Consider the following 22,291-nt stretch of genomic DNA (forward strand, 5'->3'; position numbering starts at 1 on the left):
CCAGCATTGGAGGCTCAGCAACGTGTCGATGAGGAGGAAGAAGAAGAAACGCCTGTCGCTCATATATAAAGCCATCGCACTCTTCGAGCAGCAAGACCCAAATATTGAACGTTGCACAAAGGTTGCAAATCAATTGAATGATGCCATACAGTGCTACCGCATCATTTATGATGAAAAAAGAAGAAAACTGTGCAATCGTAGTTAGATCGCTTCTTTCGGCCAGTTTCTAGTAAATCCTCCAAGGAAGATACTCATCAACCCTCATCTTCTTCTCCGCGACCCTCAACTTCTTCCTACATTGAAGTTACGGAGGAGGAAGTAACTTTTGAAGCCCATTCCAGCGACGACGAAGAACCTCTCATGATATAAAATCCTCCTCTTCCTCCTCCTCCTCCTCCATCAAATCCTTAAGCATCGAGTACATCTTGCAAAAGTAAGTTAAACTTCATTTTATTTATCTTATTACGTACACGTACATACTGTGTGTGTCTCTCTCTCTCTCTCTCTCTAACATACGTAGTACAGTACTGTACGTATTCTCTTTAAACATACATTATAATACAAAATATAGCACTGAAGCAACTTACGAACAAATTCACCTTACGAACGATCGCTCGGAACGTAACTCGTTCGTAAGTTGAGGAGCGTCTGTAGTTACTTGCGGATTTTCACAATTTACAACAGGGCTTGTCCCCTATCTCCTGTGAATAGTTAAGTATGATGCTCCGCATGCACAAGCGTAAGAAACTTTGTGGAAAGCAGTTCTAATTGGAACCCGATATAGTATTTAAATTTGTGCACACGCTCCTAATTAACTGCCAGTGTCGGTAAGTGGGTACATGGTATGGAATATGGAAAATTTTGACATCTTTTGACATGATTCCTGGCAGCGCTACTTGTGCCTTGTAGCAATTAAGCATATGCTTTGCAATTAAACCGGGTGCACACATATTGACTATCGGGCCAAATTTAAGCATTTCGTCACAAAAACAGTACGGATGAAACCTGACAACACAATTGACATGTTTGCAACGTTGATTTTCGTAGTATACATAATAATCTGGACGATTCCTACTCACACTTTCTGCTCTTTCCACAATTCAACCAGCTCAGCTGTCAGGCCGGCATCCAGGATGAGTCGACTCACAAGGGACACATTGCCTGTGATTGGAGACAGATGCCGTCTACATATCATGCATGTCACGGCTTCAATAGCTAGACTTGCAAAGAAACTTGTGAGGGCAAAATGAATGGAAGAAAAACAAGCAACAATGTCACTGATAGCTAATTGATGATAACATTTAAAACTCTTTAATAGTTTTTGACCAGGGATGTCTAAACTTGAGGACCACATACAGAAAAATGGAAGGAAGTTGTGCTTATAAAACATGCTAATAACAATTCAATATACTGTAGGTAAGACATGGGCAAATTACAGCCCGGGAACCACATCCGTCCCGCCCACAGTCTCTGACTGACCCTCACAATGACCATGAAGTCCAACTAAAATGTAAAATATATACCACTTTTATTTTGAAAGCTGTGTTGTTGTTTTTTGATGTACACACTTGTGGAAACTCGTACAAGAGAGGTAGCGAGGCAGAACTACGACTTATGTCTGAAATGTTGCCAATTTGGCTATGTTTTGGCTACATTTAGTGACTTTCCCTCTCGCTACTATTTGTCCAAAAAAACAGACTAGCTAAAAAAAAAAAGTAATAGTGGTCCTAATGCTAGAAAGTGGATTTGGCCATATAATACAGTACGCAAATCTACAGTTTCATATATATTACATATTGGGTGTATTATAAGTCATCATAATATGAGTTGGCAGTTGATGCACAAAATTAACGTAAAGTCAAAACATTTCTTTACATTAATAAGTTCTTGAGCCCCTACTAGTCTAAACACAACATTCTGATTAATATTGTGTTTGTGGAATATGAATTAAAGAGCAAAATTCACCCATTTTTATGGATCTCAGGAGACGGCCATTTTGCTTCTTGCTGTCGACTGAGTGCTGAGCAACTGTGATGTTATTTTTTATTTTTAGTCAACAAGTGGCAAAATGGCCGCCACCTGAGATGGATAAAAACAGATGGATTTTGCTTCATAACTCATATTCCACGAATTCGATACTAATCAGATTGCTGTGTTTAGACCAATGCGGACGAATATAACATATTGCAAAGGAAATAGGTCTTGACTTCGCCTAAGTGTAAAGAAGTCATTTTAGTGACCGCTTATAATTTGGTTTAAAATGTGTCCCTCCTATTCTCCTTAATTTATAACAATACATACCACATTTACACATGTAGCAATTTATTGAAACAAAACATTATACTTTTTCTAGATACAGTTTTTTTTTAAAGTAGACAAAGTTGAGGTTAGCATGTTAGCTTAGCCCTCGAGCCAGCATTTCAGTTTTCATGTGGCCTCTTTGCTAAATTAGGTAGGTTAACATCTTCTGAACATAATTAAAGGGGGAAAAATCTAAGTTTTGTGTTATTGTTGACTTTGGAAAAAGTTAGCATTAGAAATTAGCTTTGAAGTCTGCTAACATCATGGTAAGCTTTTTTTTTCCTTGTAAAAATTAAACTAAAAAAGTTTGATATCTTGTCACGTTCAACTTTTGTTACAATATTATTTTTGATCTGATCATAACTATGATGTTGGCCCCGACTAATTTTATATAACAAACAGAATATGCAGTGAGCTACTAAAACGCTTCAACTGTGAATGGCCCCCAATCAGACTTTGGACATCCCTGTTTTGTACTCCAAACTTTTCAAAGGCAGCAGCCTAGTGTGACCTTGGCTCCAAATGGATCAGGGATAGCTGTCTCCATTAGCAGCGGGATAATGGCAGTAAGCTATACCGGCCGGTGTGATCCATTAGATGACGACCAATCAAACCCGATGAGTCTCCGCGTAGAATGACAACACGGGGCTTCTAGGAAGCTCAGTCGATCGGGCCTGATGTCACCCTGCTCAGACCTGACTCATCAAATGAGCTGCTCTGCCCTTCAGATGCTGAGCACAGGGGTGAAGATTGCACAACTTCAAACATGAAAACAGATTGTGACGCATGCACACACACGTACACACACACACACTTGACAGGGCTCACGTTTATCGCACTCAGTGTACATTGATGAAGGCCGAAACACCATCAGTGCGAGTATTTAGAAAGCAAACCAAAACACTGAGAGAGATGCATGACTCACATGCATCTGGAGTGTTCCTATCAATGTACTGGTTGAAATCGAGGAGAAACTGGGTGTTGTTGAGCGACAACGTCAGCTCTTTGCAGTACTCCCTGAAGAAACAGCAACCGTCAGTTTCACTCTCGCCACCACATTTGCTCCGGCATGCGCAACGGTACGTTCAGTCGGGGAAAGTGGCCGAAGGGGGACTTAGCCCACTCACCGTGGAGCGATAAAGGTGTGACCAAAGTTGTCGAAGTTCTCCAGCTGGAGGGTTTCCATCACTTTGGGACAAAACAACGCACACACAGATCTTCATTTACATTACTTGACTGGCATTTCGGTACCTGCAAAAATGTTGTGCTTTCAGATTCAGGTTCACACACACTCATTCTTACTCAAAAACCAGCAATGGAGCTTGAACTTTACTTCTATTTTCAACGACAGGATTTCTCGCTTTTTGTTTAGCTTTGGAAGGAAGAATGTGGTGACGACCGTAGATCCGCAACTAAAAACTATGCAGGAAAGTGGTACACACTTCTATGTCCTGGCTGCTCAGCACTCTATAAGCTTAAATAATAAAACCATAACATACAGTGGAAAGTCAGCATAAATATTAGGTGAAGCAATGAGTTAAGGCTGAGGACCCAGTGACAGTTTTTACACTTAAATGATTAAGAATACCTTAAAAACACCTAAAAACATTGCTTGCAGAGTAAATTATGATTTTACAAAGGGGACATTTTAATGTGGAATGGACAAATTCAAATCCATTCATTTTCTATCGTCGCTGCTATGAGAAAAACACGTGTGTCCATTTTTGCCATTTTTATGTTTTTGGGATGAAACTGAATGTAGACATCCCAAAAATGTAAAAATTAAAAAAGTCGGGTGAAAAATGGACATCAGTATTTTGAAACTGAATGCATCTTAAAAAAAAATAAAATCGGGGAAAAAGTAAATGTGTTTTTTTTAATGTGAAAAACACTTATGTCCATTTTGTCATATATTTTTTTATTTATTTTTTTATGTTTTTTGAAATGAAACTGAATGCAGACATCCCAAAAACATAAAAATGTTAAAAAATAAATAAATAAATAAAAGACACAAAAATGGACATAGCCTAAGTGTTTTTGACAACATGTGAAAAATTTATGAAAATCATGACAATTGGAAATTGCATTGGTTTTATTCTGAGGCATGACTATTTTTTAGGACTGTAGTTTTTATATTGCAGTGATGCTAAAGCACATAGATGGCAACTAAGGTCTACACACAAACACACACGGCCACTGACACGCCTACACTGACACATAACAAATTGGACAGATATGAGGTGCTGGATAAAGAGAGTGAGGTGAAGAGTGGCGGCTCATAAGGAATGAAATACTTGCCTATTTGCCCTGTGACCCCCATGAAGAAGGAGGAGGAGAGGAGAAGGAAAATCAGAAACTAAAGAAAGTATTTGGAAAATATTTTCTAATAAACTAGAATATCAGAGCATGCATTGAAACAACAGTCATAAACATCCAAAAGAAAATCTCTCCAGGCTGCGGAGGAGCGTTCAAAATCTCATAAATGACAAGACAGGCGTCGTTCGCCGTCATTCACGACCGTCCGTTCGTAGATTTTTTTTAGCATTTACTCAGTTGGCGTGGTGGCGCTGTCTGCAAAAGCCATCACTGAAAGCCCCACTTTGAACATTGTCATGGAAATGTGCTGCGGGATGAAACGACATCCTTCGCGTAAAAAGATGACAGGCAGATTTATTGGCCAGCTCCATATAGCACCCTCTGGTATAGGAACGCATATTTATGCGCTACTACTTGGGGGGGCAATTTTTCCTTATGAATCAGTTGGGAGATGTTAGTGGTGGTCCAGCTCTGGTGTGAAACTTAAAGAGGACTTAATATGGAAAATGGAATTTTGAACAGCTTGCATACAAATAGTTAGGTCTCTGGAGTGCTTGCCCTCCAGTGATGGCTCAATCAAATATTGATAATAAAATAAAAATATTTTTAAAATATATCTGTATTTTGATACGACAATGCAAAACATGATGAGTAGTGTAAGAGTTTGTCATTCATCTCTGTGGTCTGTATCTATGTTGCTTTACCCACTGATTCTCATTAAAAGACAATATAGGACCAAGGTGGGGCGCGCATCATTCCAGTGCCCCGAGCTAGCCGACATCACATCCCAGTTTGGGCTCTATGTATGTATGTCATATGTCACCCACTGTCTGCTGGAGTTATTAATTATTTATATAAAGTTTTACATCTTACGGACAGGTGTGCTTACTCAATAACAATACAGACGAGTGAAGATGTCACCATTGCACGCAAGTTTGAGTGTTAAAATAACCACATTTTTCACCCACACTTATTTGAATAATTGTATAATGGGCAGGAGGCACTATTTTGGCACAATGGCTGTTGCCCCTATTTTCCTGTAGAGTGAAATAAAGATGAGGGTTTTGGGACTGAAACTTAAATTTTCTCCGTGAGCGTGACAAGAGGAATGTGCACTGTGCATGCTCTCTCTCTCTCTCTCTCTCTCTCTCTCTCTCTCTCTCTCTCTCTCTCTCTCTCTCTCTCTCTCTCTCTCTCTCTCTCTCTCTCTCTCTCTCTCTCTCTCTCTCTCTCTCTCTCTCTCTCGCTCTGCGGAAGCGCTGGGAAGGCGGAAGTGTTTGGGAATGTGTGGATGAGACCGTGGAAAAAGATAAGCGTGTGCAACAACGGATATAAAAGTGTGTCAAAATAATAATAAACCAAGATTGCAGTGAGACAGTCCCTCTTTTGGTGGCTCCTTTTGTTCGACCATCGGGACGAAACTTTGGCAACATGCAACGGCCCGGGAGTTGTCCCCGGAGGTGACTCTGACCCAGGAGGAAAAAATCTCCCCTGCGTTCCAAGATACGATACCGATCAGGAAAGGATAACACCCGTCAATTGTGACAAAAAGGGCAAAACTGAAGTTGCACAAGCGTCACGGGAGAACGTGGATCAATAATGGAGCAGCGTTACTATTGAAGTAGGTGGTAAGATCTAAAAGGATGAAACGGGACCCACAGCTTGCTTTTTTCTTGCTAAAAAGGTAAGACCTCGTCACGAAAATGCGATAGGGTCTATTTATCATAAGCAATGCACAATAAAACTACCACTAACAAACGTCTCGGCACTCTGGGCGCGTGCACATCGTTGGCTTCCATTACGCTTTTCGCCAGAGGGGCCGCAAATCTGCAAAAACTCGGTAACTTGTGTTCAGCTCCTTTAATTAAAAAAATACAAATAAAATGTTACCAGTTTCTTTGTGTTGTTGTTGTTGAGTGTGTGTGTGTTGGTGGGTATGATCATGTGGATGTTGGGGGGAGGGATGGGTTATCTTTTTATTGTACTATGGATGTTTAAATTGTTCAGCACCTTGAGCTGTATTTTAATGTATGAAAGGTGCTTTATTAATAAAGTTTGATTTGATTCGTTTTTTTTAAAACACACTTTGTGTCTGGTATCATTTGTATTGGTATTAGGCCAATACCTGGCCTTATTTCAAGGTATCGGTTCTTATGAGCAAGAACTAGAAATTAGAAGAATAGAACATTGCCATTAATTTCTTGCAATTTTAAGGAAAATTATTGTCATTGTATATTTTTTTTTGTAAGTTGAGTACTCGTACAGGTAATGGTCTGAGAAAAAAAGTGGTACCAAACACCCCTGCTTTCACCCCTAGTTGTAACACTATTGGCCCAGCAGCAGGCTATACAGCCAGTGTGCCCATTTGCCACATAGACATAGATCCTTAAATCCTTTGAGTGTTTCGTGACAGACATCGGTGTTATTAAAACAACTGGCAACTGTTTTAAATTGTAGGGGGGGGGGGGAAAATACACAATCTTTAAGATGGCCGCCATGCCCAAGCAGCACGGTGGGTTTTGAGCTCTTTTAATGGCCCCGTAAACGTCGACGGGCTCTTTATGGTGGCGAGGGAATGACACAAGGGCCAAAGTACTCAGTCAAAATCTCATCTATTGGGATAACTGCTCCATTAGCCAAACGGCTTTGTAGAGACACATCAAAGTGATGAAAATGCACTAGAGACAGATGGTTTTTTACGCTGAACTCGCAGTTGTTTTTTTTTTGCTGCTAATAATACCCTGTGAGGTAAGTAATCGGCAACAGAGCGCTAAATGTAATAATCACACAAACCTGTGCAAGATAAAAGCATGCAAGAAGCGGAAGAAACATCACATTACAAAAAAAAGGACAGAAGAGTCAGTACTTGCCCCAAGACGATGCTGTAAATGTCCAGCAGAGAAGACACACAAGGAAGTAGTAGAGAATTTAGTAGAAAATCGTACAGAAAGAATTCACAACTCAAACAATGTGGACTTGTTTGTGTATACCTTAAAACCAAAAGTGGAAGTCAAATTTAAATCGCAACACTCACTTTTTTTTTTTTTTTTTTACAGTTACTTACCATAAAACTTATTTTTAGTAGAAAAATCATACAAAAAGAATCCACAGACTAAATCCGAGGCTTCCTAGAAAGCTGCTTAATTATTATTTTCATTACTTTCAATATGAGATTTTTATTTACTATTTTAACAATCACTTATTTTATAGCTTAAATTTTAATAACTATTACTTAGGCAAATGCTGAGTGACATGGTAGATTTAGTTTTTTTAATGAATAATTGATATGAATTTAGTATAAATTTGCATTAAAAAGTGCAAATGTCACACAATGTGTGCACGGTTTGCATGTTCTCAGCGTGCCAACGTGGGTTTTCTATGGCTACTCCGCTTTCCTCCCACATTCCAAAAACATGCATGGTAGATTAATTGAACACTCTAAATTGTCCCAAGGTGTGGTTGTGAATGTTTGTCTAAAGAGTTCCCTGCAGGGTGTACCCCGCCTGCTGCCCGAAGACAGCTGGGATTGCGCCAAGTAATATTATCAGGATAAAGTTGTATTATTACAAGATAAAATGGCAAGATTACATGAATGTCAAAGTTCAACCAGGTAAGAAAATCACATTTTAACAAGTGAATTTCAAAAATAAGCTTTGATAAATCTCTTTGAGGGAAATGCCATATTTCCGGTCAACTTACAGTTAACTGACAACTTAATTAAATTTCATACTGTAAAATAAATGTTCACTTTTAACAAAAACTCATTCCATCATACCCTTTCAAATTGAGCCGTACCATATCAAATTGTATCGTTATTCCACTGAAACTAAGCAAATCAAATCATTCAACTTTAAAATGTATTGTTGCAGGTATCAAGATAATGCTAAATCGAATCGTCTTTTATTAGAGAGATGCACATCTCTATGCTGTTAGGCTAACAGTAGCTACAGCAAACACTTGCAATTTGCCCTGTGGCAAAGCACTGCTTTTGTCTAAATGAAGCTATTCAACTCACTTTATCACCAAGATCCCACCAAATGTAATAAAAAAAACATTTTGCAGACCCTCAACCTATGGCTTGCAGACCCTAATTAAGGAACCACTGGTGTAAATAATGCATGTTAGAATTGTTGCTGCATAGTTTTTATCCAAACTGATTACGCCAGATGGAAAAGGTAAGCGCAGGGAGGCGAAAGAGATACAATAGAAGCCAAAAGCCTAAAAGCAAGTTAGAACAAAAGAAAGGAGGGAAGCAAAAAGTTTAGGGAGGATCAAAGGAAATTCAGCACTCAGGCTAGGTCACTAACAAGGGTTTCATGTGTTTGACTATGCATGGGAGTGCATGGCCGCTGACCAACGGGTTCCACTACAAACGAAAAAGCTCGGCGGGGATGCGGCACACAAGGAGCGGCCTGCGGTTTCAGCTGGGAGGCAAAAGTGGTGACCCAATGAGAAATTTGTCAGGGAGTTGCTCGTGGAGGGTCAATAAAAGGAAATAAAAGCGCAGTTTGCTTGATGATGGATGGTGTTGCACTCACACATTGCTTGCTTGATGTCATCGCCCAGTTTGGCTTGAATGAAGTGCTCGCTGTATTTCGGCAGAACCAGAGCCAGGCTGCACAGGAAAGGCACATGAACATTTGTTGGTTAGGAAGAAGCATGTTGTTGATGATGATGATGATGATGATGATGATGATGAAGACAACGATGAGGTTATTGTTGATTTGGTTGATGTTTTTGATGATGTGATCTGTCAACTCAAATTCGGTGTCTGTCTGTATTCTGTCATTTTTTCTGTATTTTTACTGTAATATTTTTACTCGACATACAGTCATTGAATAAATTATTAGAACACTTTTGCTTCTTCAGTTTCTTGTTCCTTTTTAATGGCTGGCATGACTAAAAATAATGATGACAACCAAAATAGTACCTCATGACAGTTGATTTTTAAAGTGGCTATCTCGCCATTTTTTCTGTTATTCTTGATAACGTACCTCAATTAAAACTGTGATGTTAGGTCTTCCATGTTCTCTTTTCTAAAAATGAACAAGAAATTGGAAAAGACAAAGTGGTCTAATATGTTTTTACTTTATCTATTTGTCTGTCTGTTTGACTGTCCAGCCATCAGTGAATCTAGTCTAGTATACAGTGCACACTATTATGATGTGGATATTCATTTGATTAAATAATAAAGACATGATAAAGAAATTCATTTTGCTGAATGTAGGGTGGCAATTACTTTTGATGTTCGGTATTTGCAGCGGGACACAGTCCATACTCCCATGATTAGTGGGTGTTCACTGTTCTTCCTACTTTTTTTCCCTAAACAGTAATGCATTTAGTATATATGAACCAAAAATATAGCGCATTAACCGAGGTAATATTGCTTAGAAAATTTTGTTCGTTAAGCAAATTGTTTACGAACCGGATATTTGTTAACCACAAGGTGTTCCACTCTACTGTAGGCCTCTGGAGCCTGACATTAGAATCTATGGTCAGCCCTTGTGACTTAGTACCCTTCATGATTGAGTGACCACTCAATGATGAGTTGTCAGTGGATAGGCTTAAGTAGCGCAATTGCATAAGATCTTCACGAGAGCTCAGATGACTCACCTGTAATCGGTTCCATTGACTGGTGCCCAAGTGTATGTTCTTACTCCTCTATCAATATATCTCTGCAAGATGATACACATATCAAACTGTAATCTAGCTGCATAACGTTTTTTTGTAATTTAAAACCAAAGTCTCTGACCTCATCCTGAGTTTTCACCAGGGTCTGAATAGTGCGCTCACCCGTCTCACCATCAATCATCATTTTCCTGATCTGGAGGGTGACAGGTGCACTATTTCAGTTACTTCCTGGTGCCTTTAGACCCACGTCACAGTACAGCTCCACTTTTAAAAGTACTGTCCGATGGATTTCTGTTGCATTTTGTAAACGCAACATTCAAAACTGACGCTTGAGGAAGTCGAGGAAAGCGGCCAACCAGTAACGAGCATGAGACCAGTCCACCAATCAGGAGTGGGGGTTTGCACAGCCAAATTTGCATATGCCACTGATAGTAGCTTACCTCCGCAGCTTGGTTGGAGGAAAACTTCTCCGCCCTGAAACGTCTGGACAGGCCAAAACAAATCCATCGGACAGTACCCTTAATACAACAATACGAGTGCCGTAAACAGTACCTCCACTTTAATGTCATTCTCCAGCTCGGCATCCAGGAAGTCGAGAGTAACCGGCTCCTGGAATTTAGGATTCTACAAGAAATATATATTTTTAAATACCCTGCACGATGTTGGGAAATATTTGGGTGGTGGCATTTTTATTGTGCAACTGAATAATAAAACTCATGGTCCTAATTTTAAGTTGTTTGGTCGAAATTAATTTATTTGTTTCCCCAACTTTTTTTGTTTATAATTAGTTAGTGCCCGATGGAATGAATACAATCCATGTGTCTGCAGTTAGGTCCACAATTATTTGGACAATGAGAGTTTCAAATGTCTATACTGCATCTCTATTACACTATATATGTCATGGCAGCAAATACTGAGGGAAAAAAATATGAATATATATCTTCAGATCAAAATCACACCTCTTCCACATGTGAACCAAAATCCGGTACATATCGGATATCGGTCAATGTGAGTGCAACATAAGCGCGCAAATCAGATAGCTTGTTGTTTTGAAGTCTGGGTCAGTACCCAATGAGTCCACTATATGCAGCATCTAAAAAAAAGTAAAAATCATTTGAGTCATATTTGATTAAAAGTAACACTGGGCCCTTACAACAGGATGTCTCAAAAGTCACAATAGCCTACACTGCATTTTTTCTCATTTTTTTCAGGTCTTATTTGGACTGATGTGAGGACATCAGCATCTAATTGACATCGAAGAAGGGTTGATGAGCTGATCCTTTGAATCAGATGTGTAGGAGCATGGAAACCTCTAAAACATGGCAGGACTGTCGACCTCGAGGACCGGAGTTTGAGACCTATGTGATAATCTTCTGCTTAAACAACATGAAGTTGGTACGAGTAAAGGTTTGTCACTCTCTGAAGCATCTGATGAATTGAGCTTGGTAATGTTGAGTTCCAGTGCAGCCCTCTAGACTGACATTCCCTGGCTTTAGAAGTTTGATGTTTTCATTAGCGGTGGTATCGCAAGCTTTCCGCTCTGTGGTTTGTCAACAACAGATCCTCTTTTAATTTTGCAGTGATGTTTCAATTTCAATTGGCTAGCAATTTAGCAAGGGAATGGTACACTTAAAAAACCTGCGAAGCCTATGCTGTCAAATGTTGACGGCATAAAATACGAATGTCACCTAAAACGAAATAAAACAAAATAAGGGCATGGAGACTTTTGGGACACCCTGTAATGTGCCATGTTTAAAATAAAACACATCGGTGTAGTTTTATGGTGGTATCAAATGAAATGTGAGCAGAATGACGGTGCTATTCTAGTTCCCGCATATGTGCCAGATGAGACAGTGCCAATGGGTTGAAGGGACATTACTATGCTGAAAAAAATATTAAGCAGTACACTTACATCACATTAAACGCACAGTTAAGAAGTGTGTAAAATATTCAATGACACATTGAAATTGCATGAGTTCCTTACATTTGGCGGTAAGTAAAAGAAAAAAATAGTGCAATGAAAGATGAGGCATCTCAGCATGAAAATAAGAGAAGGGGAAAAAAAGAATAAATGATCAAGGGCAAGCAATGATGCATGAGACGGAATAAGACATCAAACATATTCAAGGAAGACAGGAAAGGATATGAAAAGAACTAAAATGGTTAATGAAAAGAATTCAAAGGAAGAGAGGAAGACATAACTTTTTGTTTTTTTTGTTTTTACAATAACTCGATCATATGTTGGAAACAGGAGATATATTTATTTTACACATTGAAGGGACTTACTTTACCCCAATTGTCTATAATAACGCCATCCTAGAAAGTGACACTGGGAATAACATATCGAATCACAACGCTAATGCTAACTAGGGTATTCTAAAAAGTAAACTGCTGCAAAATATGTACATACTATCTATGGCTACTAAACTGACTACTTTTATGTACAAAACCCTGGTAGAGCTCACCTCGTGAAAAGTGACAGCATATTTATTATAGACCCTTAGATTCCTGTTATGGATCCTTTTCTGGGAAAATCATGATAAAGTGTTTTATAAAATAGCTTTCATAGTGGTAGGTGGGGTTGTAAAAATACAGGAGTGGCATTAAAAAAATAGTCTGGTACTGGTACTGATCTTGTAATGTTATTCCTCTGCTGAAAGCCAATAAAACATTTACCTTCATGAATTGAATAACTAGTTTTCTTTCCTAAGTATCTGTCAAAAAAGTTGTGAGAGATCTTAGCCTTACCTTAACTCTAAAACTTATTTTAACTTACAACATTGCATTGGGAGGTTAAAATGAATCTTTAGCCAATTTACAACTAAAGCTAACCTTACTTAGGTACTTAATGTTGCTATAAGTTCAGGTGAGCTTCAGCTAACTGTAACTGATCAATGTGGGTATTTTCATTTTAGTAAACGTGAATGCAGACATCAGATTAGCAGCTAATAACCTAACACAAGGTTAAAATGTTGTGTATTGCATTATACCTGTAACCTTAACCATGCTATGTGGAGAACACAATACAATCACAAGGTTAAGGTTAGTTCTAGTTAAATGTTTGCTATACAACTAAAGCAAACATTAACTGTATTATTTGTCTATTTTTTTCTACAAAACATGAACGCAAAGCTAATCTCAAGAACATTGTTGCAAAACATTAATTTGAGCTAATGGTTAGCTTCAGACCAAAGTCAAATATCCAGCTGAAGCTAACCTTAACTGTACAGTGTAATCTTGTGACGCCTACCTTTGGCTGGAGATTGGGATGCAACAAGACATAGCCGTTTGGATCAATGGCAAAGTAGTATCCATTTGGACCAATCTAATGCAGACAACATAGCAAAGGGCAAATTTACAAATAAGCAAGTTACCATGAAATATTCGTACATACGCCAGCTTTCATGCAATCTAAAAAAAAAAAAGAAGTTTGACTGACCGTGAAACGTGGCGTCAGCTTCTTGATGTCATTCAGTGACACATCGATGCCCATCACTCCGAGAATGAGCTGATTTTGATACTGAGAGACAGAAATAATTGAAATACATCAGCTGGTCTCTATACCGTTGACTCCTGTACATCTGTAATCATGTGTCAACTTCACCGCACCTCGCTGTTCCTGTCGTCTTTGGTTTTGGTCTTATTGAAGACGGGAAGAGTCCCAGTAATGACCAGACCGAGTTCCTGAGTAAGGCACAAACACAACAAGGTCTATAATACCATAAATTTACATTTTAATGTTTTAGCCTACAAATAGTTAGGTCTCTGGAGTGCCTGCCCACCCATCAACAGGCTTGGGGAATGCAGGTCCAGAAAGTAAAAATCCTGTCATACACTGCAAATAGGACTGTAGAAATGTTAAGAAAAAAATATAGTAAAATAAGAAAATTATTACTTCAAATAAGCAAAATTGTCTGCCAACAGAACAAGAAAATGTTACTTTAATTTACCTGTAAGATTTTGAAAAATAAGAAAATAATACTAGGCCCATTTCAACCACTGCGGTCTTGAAAATAGCATTTTCAGACTAAAAACAAGTCATGTTGACTTTTTTCAAGCTGTAATAAATACAACAATTTTCATAAATACATGAGTATTTTTTTTACGCTTGGATAACTTAGCCTGAGTGTCAAGGTAACAGGTCCCATTTTCTTTGTCATGACACAGCCAGGAATTGAACCGACAACTTTCAAGTCCGAGGGTAGGCACCTACCACTAGACCACCAAACTGAAAAATTTGCTCAGTTGATATAACGAAATTAACAATATTGCACTCATATTATCTTATTATTATTATTATATATATTATTATTATTATTATATATTATTATCTTATTATCATATTATATACTCTTATCATACTTGTATTTTTTTTCCATTTATCTTATTACTAGATTATGCAAAATCTTAAAATAAGAAAATTTATGAAACCCTAGTTCAGGGTCTTTGATGTTGATTAGTTATCTTAAAATGTGGGAAATTCTTGTTTTAATACTCACAGTACTTAAAACTGGCTGTTATCACTCAATGCCCAGACTGCTTGATCAAATAAGATAATTAAGTAATACGTATCTTAAAATAAGCACAATAATTTTGCCTGACAATTTCATTTTAAGTAAAAACAACTTATCAAATCAAAATAAGCAAATTTAGGTTAAATTTAAGAAATTATATTTTACTTAAGATTTCAGTTTTTGCAGGCTTTCGCCACAGGTGCTTCTACTCAACTGGTAGGTAAACAAGCTTGTCTCCACCTGTTGATTAGAAGCACCTGTGGCAAAAACCAAACTGTGGTTGCCGCGATAACTACATTTGTACTGGCACCCCACAGAAGATGTGACCACAGTTTCAAGTTTCCCACCACTCACCAGTGCATCGAGGTACACGTTGGTCCACTGCACTTGTTTGGCCTGCTTGTCTGCCAGAACCATGGGTCTGCCCAGAACATCCAGGTACTCCTAAATTAGACCCCAAAAAACCCCCAAACAAACAAGAAGCTACTGAGTCATGTCTGGAAATAGATGCTGATAATGTTATCAAGCATTTAATAAAATGACCTGTGTGTTGATTCTTATGGCTCCAATTGAGGGGATCTCATAGAAGTAACCTGGAGTATGTAAACAAAACCAAGAAATGGATAATATGATGGCATATTGCAGACAACGTGTGAATGCGCTGCACCTTTGTTGGAGCAGGCCATCCACTGAATGGGTCCTTTGTCGTAGTTGTGTTGTCCCACAGAGAAAGTGAAGATCCTCACCTACAACATTAAAATGTCCTTTTTAACTCAGGTGTCCTTCGCATGGTTCTCTGAGCAGAACATGCCTCAGTATATATTTATTTAAATAGTAGTCATTATGCTCTGAAGTTGTATCTCAACATACACACAATCTTTTTAGTTCTTACTCAAAATGTGTATAGAAGAATTGAAAACAAAGCACTTAGCAGAAGTGACATCATCAAACTAATTGCTCTTAAGGCCATTTGTTGTTAAAAAAAAAAGAAGTAATAAACCATATATGTTATATGCGATACTTCATGTCATATTAAATATTTTGCTGTGTGAATGAAAATATCTTCCTGATTCTGGGATAGCCCCAAGACTATAAACACATTGTGATTGCAAGCAATTATACGTTATTGTGTGAGACCAACTTTTTTGTCTGCGTTGTATTTCTCCAGGATGGACCGCGCTCGCTCTTCTCCTCCATCAGTAAACAGCATGATGATCTTATTACAGTTTGCTCTGCTTATATTTGTCTGTTAACGCACACAAAAACATGAAGATTATTATTAGACTTTGGTCTACGCTGTGTTCAGTCATAATATTTTTTTTTTCATTTGATATTACATAGTTAATTACAATTTTGAGTGATGTATTAAATATAATGCTGAATCCAAACCACATGTTGATACGCCTTAACAAAATCAAAAAATATATACAGTATATATATTCTAGCAGAAGTAGCAGATAGATCCAGCAGATGGCAGCAAATAGCAGAACATTACTAAAGCTGTCTTTCACCAACTCGTTCATGCTTTAGTAACACTGTATGTATAGCATTAATTGCAAAAACAATGAATACAAATGCACATGTAGCCTAAATGTCATTAGTTAGGTTAATGAAATGAAATCAGTTAAAAAAGAATAGAAAATGTTAAATTCAAGATGAACCCAAAAACACATACTAATGTCATTCATCAGTTTTCTTAAAATAAATAAATTAATAGATAGTAATAATAATAATTATAATAATAATAATGATGATGATGATGTAATCAAAAAGAGCTTCAAAATTAGGAAAATCAAGTAAAATTAAAAAATAAAATGTTTGACGCAAGATGTACTGAAAACAATGTCATTCATTGATTTTTTTTGTTCATTTAATAGTGATTTAAAAAAAAATCAAAATGCATAAAAAATTAAATAAACTGTAAATTAAACTGAAATAAAACGTACTACTTGATTGTATTTTGAATAAAAAAAGTATTACAGTAAATAATAATAATAATGGGTAATTAAATAAAAAGATTTTTTATATACATGCATAATTTAAATTAAATTACATTAAATAAAACAAATCACTATTTATTGTTCATACATACAAAACACATATTCAATAACAATATTCAAAAAACAAAATAAGACAAAAAAATAAATGTCATATTACAATACTATGAGGAATTAAAGAATCACTACACATATTCACTTGTATGAAAAATAAAAGCAGTTAAAGTCAACTAAATAAAAGCTTTGTGTATTTAATAAATTAAAGGAAAGTAATTAAACTTTTTTTTTTTTTATGTAATATCCTGCGATTGACTGGCAAGTGGCAACCAGTTCAAGGTAGAGTCCGCCTTGCGCCCAACGTTGACTGGGTTAGGCTCCAGCACTCTGAACAAGATAAGCAGTGTTGAAACACGATGGATGGATGTATAATAACTTTAAAATTAACTTTGTGTTTGAAATTAATGGCTGCGAATGGCTGGAAACCAGTCAGGGTGCACCCTTGACCAAAGACAGCTGGAATAGGCTCCAAGACAAACACAATCCTATTAAATGTATTTGTATTAAAAAAGAGAATAAATAAGATAAAGATATCTAAAATTTCGTTCAACACAATGACAAAAAAATTGTGAACAAAGACCTTTCTTTCTGACGTAGACGATGATTCGCGGATGTGTCAAACGGCCGCATTATAGCACCAACTACTACGGAGGAGGACTCAATGTTAGATTATTTCTTTTTTCCTTTAGTAATTGAGGCTACTATCGGCAACCTCCGTGAGTCCACAATACCTTAAAATAAGTCCGGCAAAAGCCCAAGAACAATACCGGCTATTGGCACTCGCCCATCCCTAGTTGTGTGTAATAGACTGATTTGATTTCATTTTAGTAGTTTATTTGATATGGCCAACGCAAACATAGTTACTAACAAAGCTTACAGCTGATGTTGAGCAAAAAGTGTTTAGCAGATGTAAATTTACAACTCACCCGTCCCTTGTTGAGCTTTTTACAATTGATTCACAATCTACAATGGATTAAAAGAATTCCACCACTTAAAAATAATAAAATCCAGTATAATAATAGAGTGTAATCGGGCCTGTTGATCGATCATTCGCTCCCCTCATTCATTCACTACATATGGGCACAGTTTTGATTCATTTTCAACCGACTTTTAAGTTGGGAGGTAAATGTTTTAAACTCACAGATAGCCTTTATTTTAGGGGTGGGAATCTTTGAATATCTCATGATACGATTCTGATTTTGGGGTCTGCTATTCGATTAGATTCGATTTTTGATTCAAATTGATTTGATTGACAATGATTTTTGCTTCAATCTATAGATGTGCAAGAATTGTAATGATCTACTCCAGTCTGACTCACTAATGCTAATTAGCGCAGTACTTGCGTCATTTTTATCACTCAAAAGAACGGCTCAACGCTAAAAAAAACCTAAAATTTTTTTGGAATAACTTGATCGTGACTTTTTCCTTCTACTCTCTAATGTGGCTACACTTAACAGTGTATTAGCCTGCGTGGAACCACACTGCCCCTCAGTGGCTAAACATGAACAGCGCTCCAAATAAAGGCACACGCAGACAAAGGCAAGACAGTATAAAATAATTTAAACAAAATCGATTTTTGGACATTTAAAATCGATTCTGAATCGTACTAAAGGAAAATCACGATTCTTATGAGAATCGATTTTTTGGGCACACCCGTACTTTATATCTATGGGAATAGAGCTCCAAAGTTTACTGCTCTGATATGAAAAAGCTGACTGAAAAGAAAAACAAATAGAAATGAAATAAATATTCCCAAACAGAAAAACTAATTGAACTGAAAAAAAAATATTCAAATGACCAAAAATAAAACGTTGAAAGGAGGTGCTCACCGCAGCGAGCTGCTCAAATGCAAATTCGAATCCCTTGGTGTAGTTGGTGATGCCCTTGGCCGTGATGTTTTGCACGGCATCCTTCAGCAGCTTCTTGTTTCTCACGTTGGCTTGAACCAGATGGTCGAAGCATGCAGTCTTCTTCACCATGGTGTTGAACTGGGAAACAAAAGCCAGCGCTTAATAAATTACACTACGCAGACCCCGAAGACACGCTGTCGTAATTAGAGTGAAACGCTTGGTGGTATGTGGCAGTTTGGCTTGAGGCAATTTGGAATACTTTATCACATGTGCAACATATATGTAAATGAAATACTGCGTGGCACGCACAAACATACACACACGCTCACACACGCATGTACACACGCTTCACTCCCACCTGGCCTTGGTTGTTAGGAGCCAGTGGAAAAACAGACACATTCATCAAGCCCCGCTAATTGCTTCACATTCTTGAAGCGCCATGACTTGGTACCCATGGCAACAAGATCGGAGCCAGCTACAGTATATAAGAACAAGGTTATGCAGCAACAAAGTCTTGTTTTTGTTTTGCTTATTGTGGAGCAAAAAGGTGAGGAAGCCATTTCCATGCACACGCAGTTCAAGCTCCTCGGCATCAGTCGTTCACGTGGGAGGCCCTCAGGAAACAGTGAGCCGTACCTTGCGAGTCGGTAAAATTATAGTTATATTGCATCACTTTTTAAAAAGTACATAAAACAATCCACTGTAGCATTACGCACATTTGAAACATTTAATTCAGTAATGCTTTTGCATACCACTAGAGGGAGTCGGCATCCCAGTTCACTTGTTAATGTATCACATTCTTATTTTATTTTGGAAAATTTACTATTTATACTGACAATAAGAAAGGTTCTAAATTATTTTTAATTTTTTTTTAAAAGCATTTGATTCAGTAGAATTCAGTATAGCTTGCTTGTTAGAATAGGACTTTGTTCCCTCATTAAACTTTAATATCATAATATTACAACCTTATCTTAGTGAAAGACAAAGTCCTAATATTTACATTCACCATTGTGACAAAATGTGTCTTTTGGTAAACATTATGGCTTCATTTCTTAAAAATAAATAAATAAATCAGAGCATTCCAACTTGGTCCAACTTTAACGACGGGGGGGGGGGGGGGGGGGGGGGGGATGCATTGGATAGCATTAATTGTATTCCAATGTCAAATCTCAAATCATCAGGGTTTTTCTGTGTTTCTGCAAACACTCGTGTGTGTGTGTGTTTGTGTGTGCGTGTCTGTCCGTCCAATGGCCAGCCTTGAAGCAGCGTCTACTTTGACAATAACAGACAAACACATCTCTATTTGACTGAAAGGCCACCATCACAATGAGTAAAAAAAAAAAAAAACACTAAATCAAGAAGACAGCAAATATACGTACTCAAACACAACAGAGGTGTGCATAATGGCCCGTGTTGTCATATAATCCATTAAATGGAGGACGAGGAGCAGTAAAGTGTGTGTGAATAGGGAATACGAGGAAATTGGGAGGGTGTGTCATAGTTTGCAGAAAGAAATTAGTTCATGTCATGAGCTAAGTCATGTTTACACAGATGGTGATTCTGCTGTCAGGAGTGGGTGGTGAGTTTTATATTTAATGCAAAGGCAATCATCACTGGCCTCTCAGGCTTGAAACGGAAAACAAACAGTTATAAAAGATTAAATGCCAACGTATTGGATTTAAAAGTTAAATATAACGAACTGTACTAAAACAATGCATCATTCTGGATTTAATGCAAAGGTTAAGGCAATGTAACTCATGCGCAGTTTGAACATTTAATTCAGCGATTCTTTGTCTATCACTTGAGGGAGCCCGTGTACAACACTTCCAGAATTACTATATTGCATTAATAAGCATTACTAAATTTGTATCATTATGTGTTGTTTTTGGAGTGATTTTTTTTTAGCACGTCTAACATATTAAGCACATTTGTTTCTGTTACCAGAGGGCTAATTTTCCTCTTTAATTTGTTTAGTCCCATCATTGTGCACATCAAAAAAGCCGTTTCTCGTTTCTTTGAACAAGTTGCGAATGCCTTAGCACATCCATGCAATTGATTACATAACGCTTCTGCTGTTTCCTTGCCCAGTCTCTTGCAATCAATCTTCCCCAGGCACTACTAAGGTGTAACCAACAATTTAGAATAATTATCGAAACTTAAGTGGCAGTTGTCATCAGAACATCCCTTCAGAGTGCACCGTTACGCTCCAATTCACACTGACTGCGGAACGGACGCGGTGCGTTTTCCGTACGGGATCCGCACGGACTGCAATTCACACCGCATGAGCTGTCCGTGTCCGGAAATCTGCACCCGCCAGACCACAAGATCTCGGTGGTTCGCACTGTAGAGTTGAGTTCACGCGATAAAAAACGTGAATATAGAGTCCTATTGGTAAACAATAGCCACACTTGCCTGTTGTCACACTGATATGCTTTTTGGACATTATTTCTGGGACTTCTAATTAATTGAATGATTAATTTATTCTGAGCTTGTTTTTTGTCTTTTAAATGTTCGACTAATGTCATGCTATTTTAGCTAACACCCCTCCCCCCCCCCCAAAAAAAAAACAACAACAACAAAACAAACAAAAAACACGAGTTCGCAAGCGGTTTTATTTTGAAATATACCGGATGTGAATGCCTGACTTCCTGTCTGCCTCGTGTAATTTCTTCAGCTTCATGAATTTTGAAAAAAAAAAAGAAATCCGTTCCGCACCGCACTGCAGCTGGTGAGAATTGAGACGCAGACTCAAATGCTTTCTATTTCTTGCGAAGGGGATACTCCGCGTCCGTTCCGCAGTCGGTGTGTCTTATCCGTACAAAATGACACAAAGATATGTCGTACTGATGGCGCAAACATTTACTTTTTGAGAGATGAAGTAAGGATTTTGCAAAAGAAAATTTCTTTTTCACTTAATTGTTTTGCAAATTTTCATTCTGATCTTAGAAAAGTACCAAAAGAGAGAACAACTAATATTCATTGTGTGTTTGTGTTTGTAACTGTTTTCAGCATTTTTGGCCCTGACAATCATACGAGGGCAGTGGTTTTATGCCAAATGAATGAGAGTCTGTGCTAAAGAGTAAAGTGAAGCAAAAAGACGACCAGTCGGGACATGAAAATTGAACCACTCGTACTGTATTTGTTTCTTGCCAATGGACTAACTATCTGTTAGAAAACTACAGTTGCGTATTTACTTTCAAACTCAGCATGTATAAAATCGTGAGTGACGTCCTACACGCTGGGATCGCGACCTCTATCATCCCAGCATTCTGACACTGGTCAATGGAGACTTCATTCTTCCTCCTCTGCATAGTCTGGATGTGAAGTGCCAATGTGGAGAGAGCTATAGTATGGCGTTTTGTATTTTGAAGGGAGAACAATAATTTGTTCGGTTATTTATAATTATTTTATGTTTTGTGTACGGTGCTTTGTTCCAGCTGCGGCTGTTGTAAAATCGTTTTATTGAGTTGAGTTGAATTGAGAGTGAAAGGGTTTCCGAAATGGGTCTCATGTACCTTTTTTATTGAGCAGCTGTTTTTTCATCATGTTTGTCAGTAGTGTATGGATGGTACATTATATTCCGGTGATGTACTGTATGTTACTACTACTACAACTACTTTGTCTG

General features: G+C 37.8%; 1 protein-coding gene across 2 annotated transcripts in view; it reads right to left on the reverse strand.

Moving 5' to 3' along the window:
- Positions 1-22,291, reverse strand: part of LOC144053366 (voltage-dependent calcium channel subunit alpha-2/delta-1) — a 91,396-nt gene that overhangs the window by 18,655 nt on the left and 50,450 nt on the right. The window contains exons 11-26 of one of the 2 annotated variants that reach the window (XM_077567755.1): positions 18,646-18,804; positions 15,904-16,008; positions 15,430-15,508; positions 15,306-15,355; positions 15,117-15,206; positions 13,858-13,932; positions 13,688-13,768; positions 13,499-13,573; positions 12,714-12,773; positions 10,801-10,872; positions 10,370-10,441; positions 10,231-10,292; positions 9,156-9,232; positions 3,429-3,489; positions 3,227-3,318; positions 1,080-1,161 (exon numbers count right to left, since the gene is read on the reverse strand). In XM_077567755.1, the coding sequence (XP_077423881.1) occupies positions 1,080-1,161; positions 3,227-3,318; positions 3,429-3,489; positions 9,156-9,232; positions 10,231-10,292; positions 10,370-10,441; positions 10,801-10,872; positions 12,714-12,773; positions 13,499-13,573; positions 13,688-13,768; positions 13,858-13,932; positions 15,117-15,206; positions 15,306-15,355; positions 15,430-15,508; positions 15,904-16,008; positions 18,646-18,804 (1,292 nt within the window). The remainder of the gene's footprint in view (positions 1-1,079; positions 1,162-3,226; positions 3,319-3,428; positions 3,490-9,155; positions 9,233-10,230; positions 10,293-10,369; positions 10,442-10,800; positions 10,873-12,713; positions 12,774-13,498; positions 13,574-13,687; positions 13,769-13,857; positions 13,933-15,116; positions 15,207-15,305; positions 15,356-15,429; positions 15,509-15,903; positions 16,009-18,645; positions 18,805-22,291) is intronic. The other variant, XM_077567756.1, reaches the window with a different exon arrangement.

This window comes from Vanacampus margaritifer, chromosome 6 (assembly GCF_051991255.1).
Source record: "Vanacampus margaritifer isolate UIUO_Vmar chromosome 6, RoL_Vmar_1.0, whole genome shotgun sequence".
Classification (NCBI taxonomy): Eukaryota; Metazoa; Chordata; class Actinopteri; order Syngnathiformes; family Syngnathidae; genus Vanacampus; species Vanacampus margaritifer.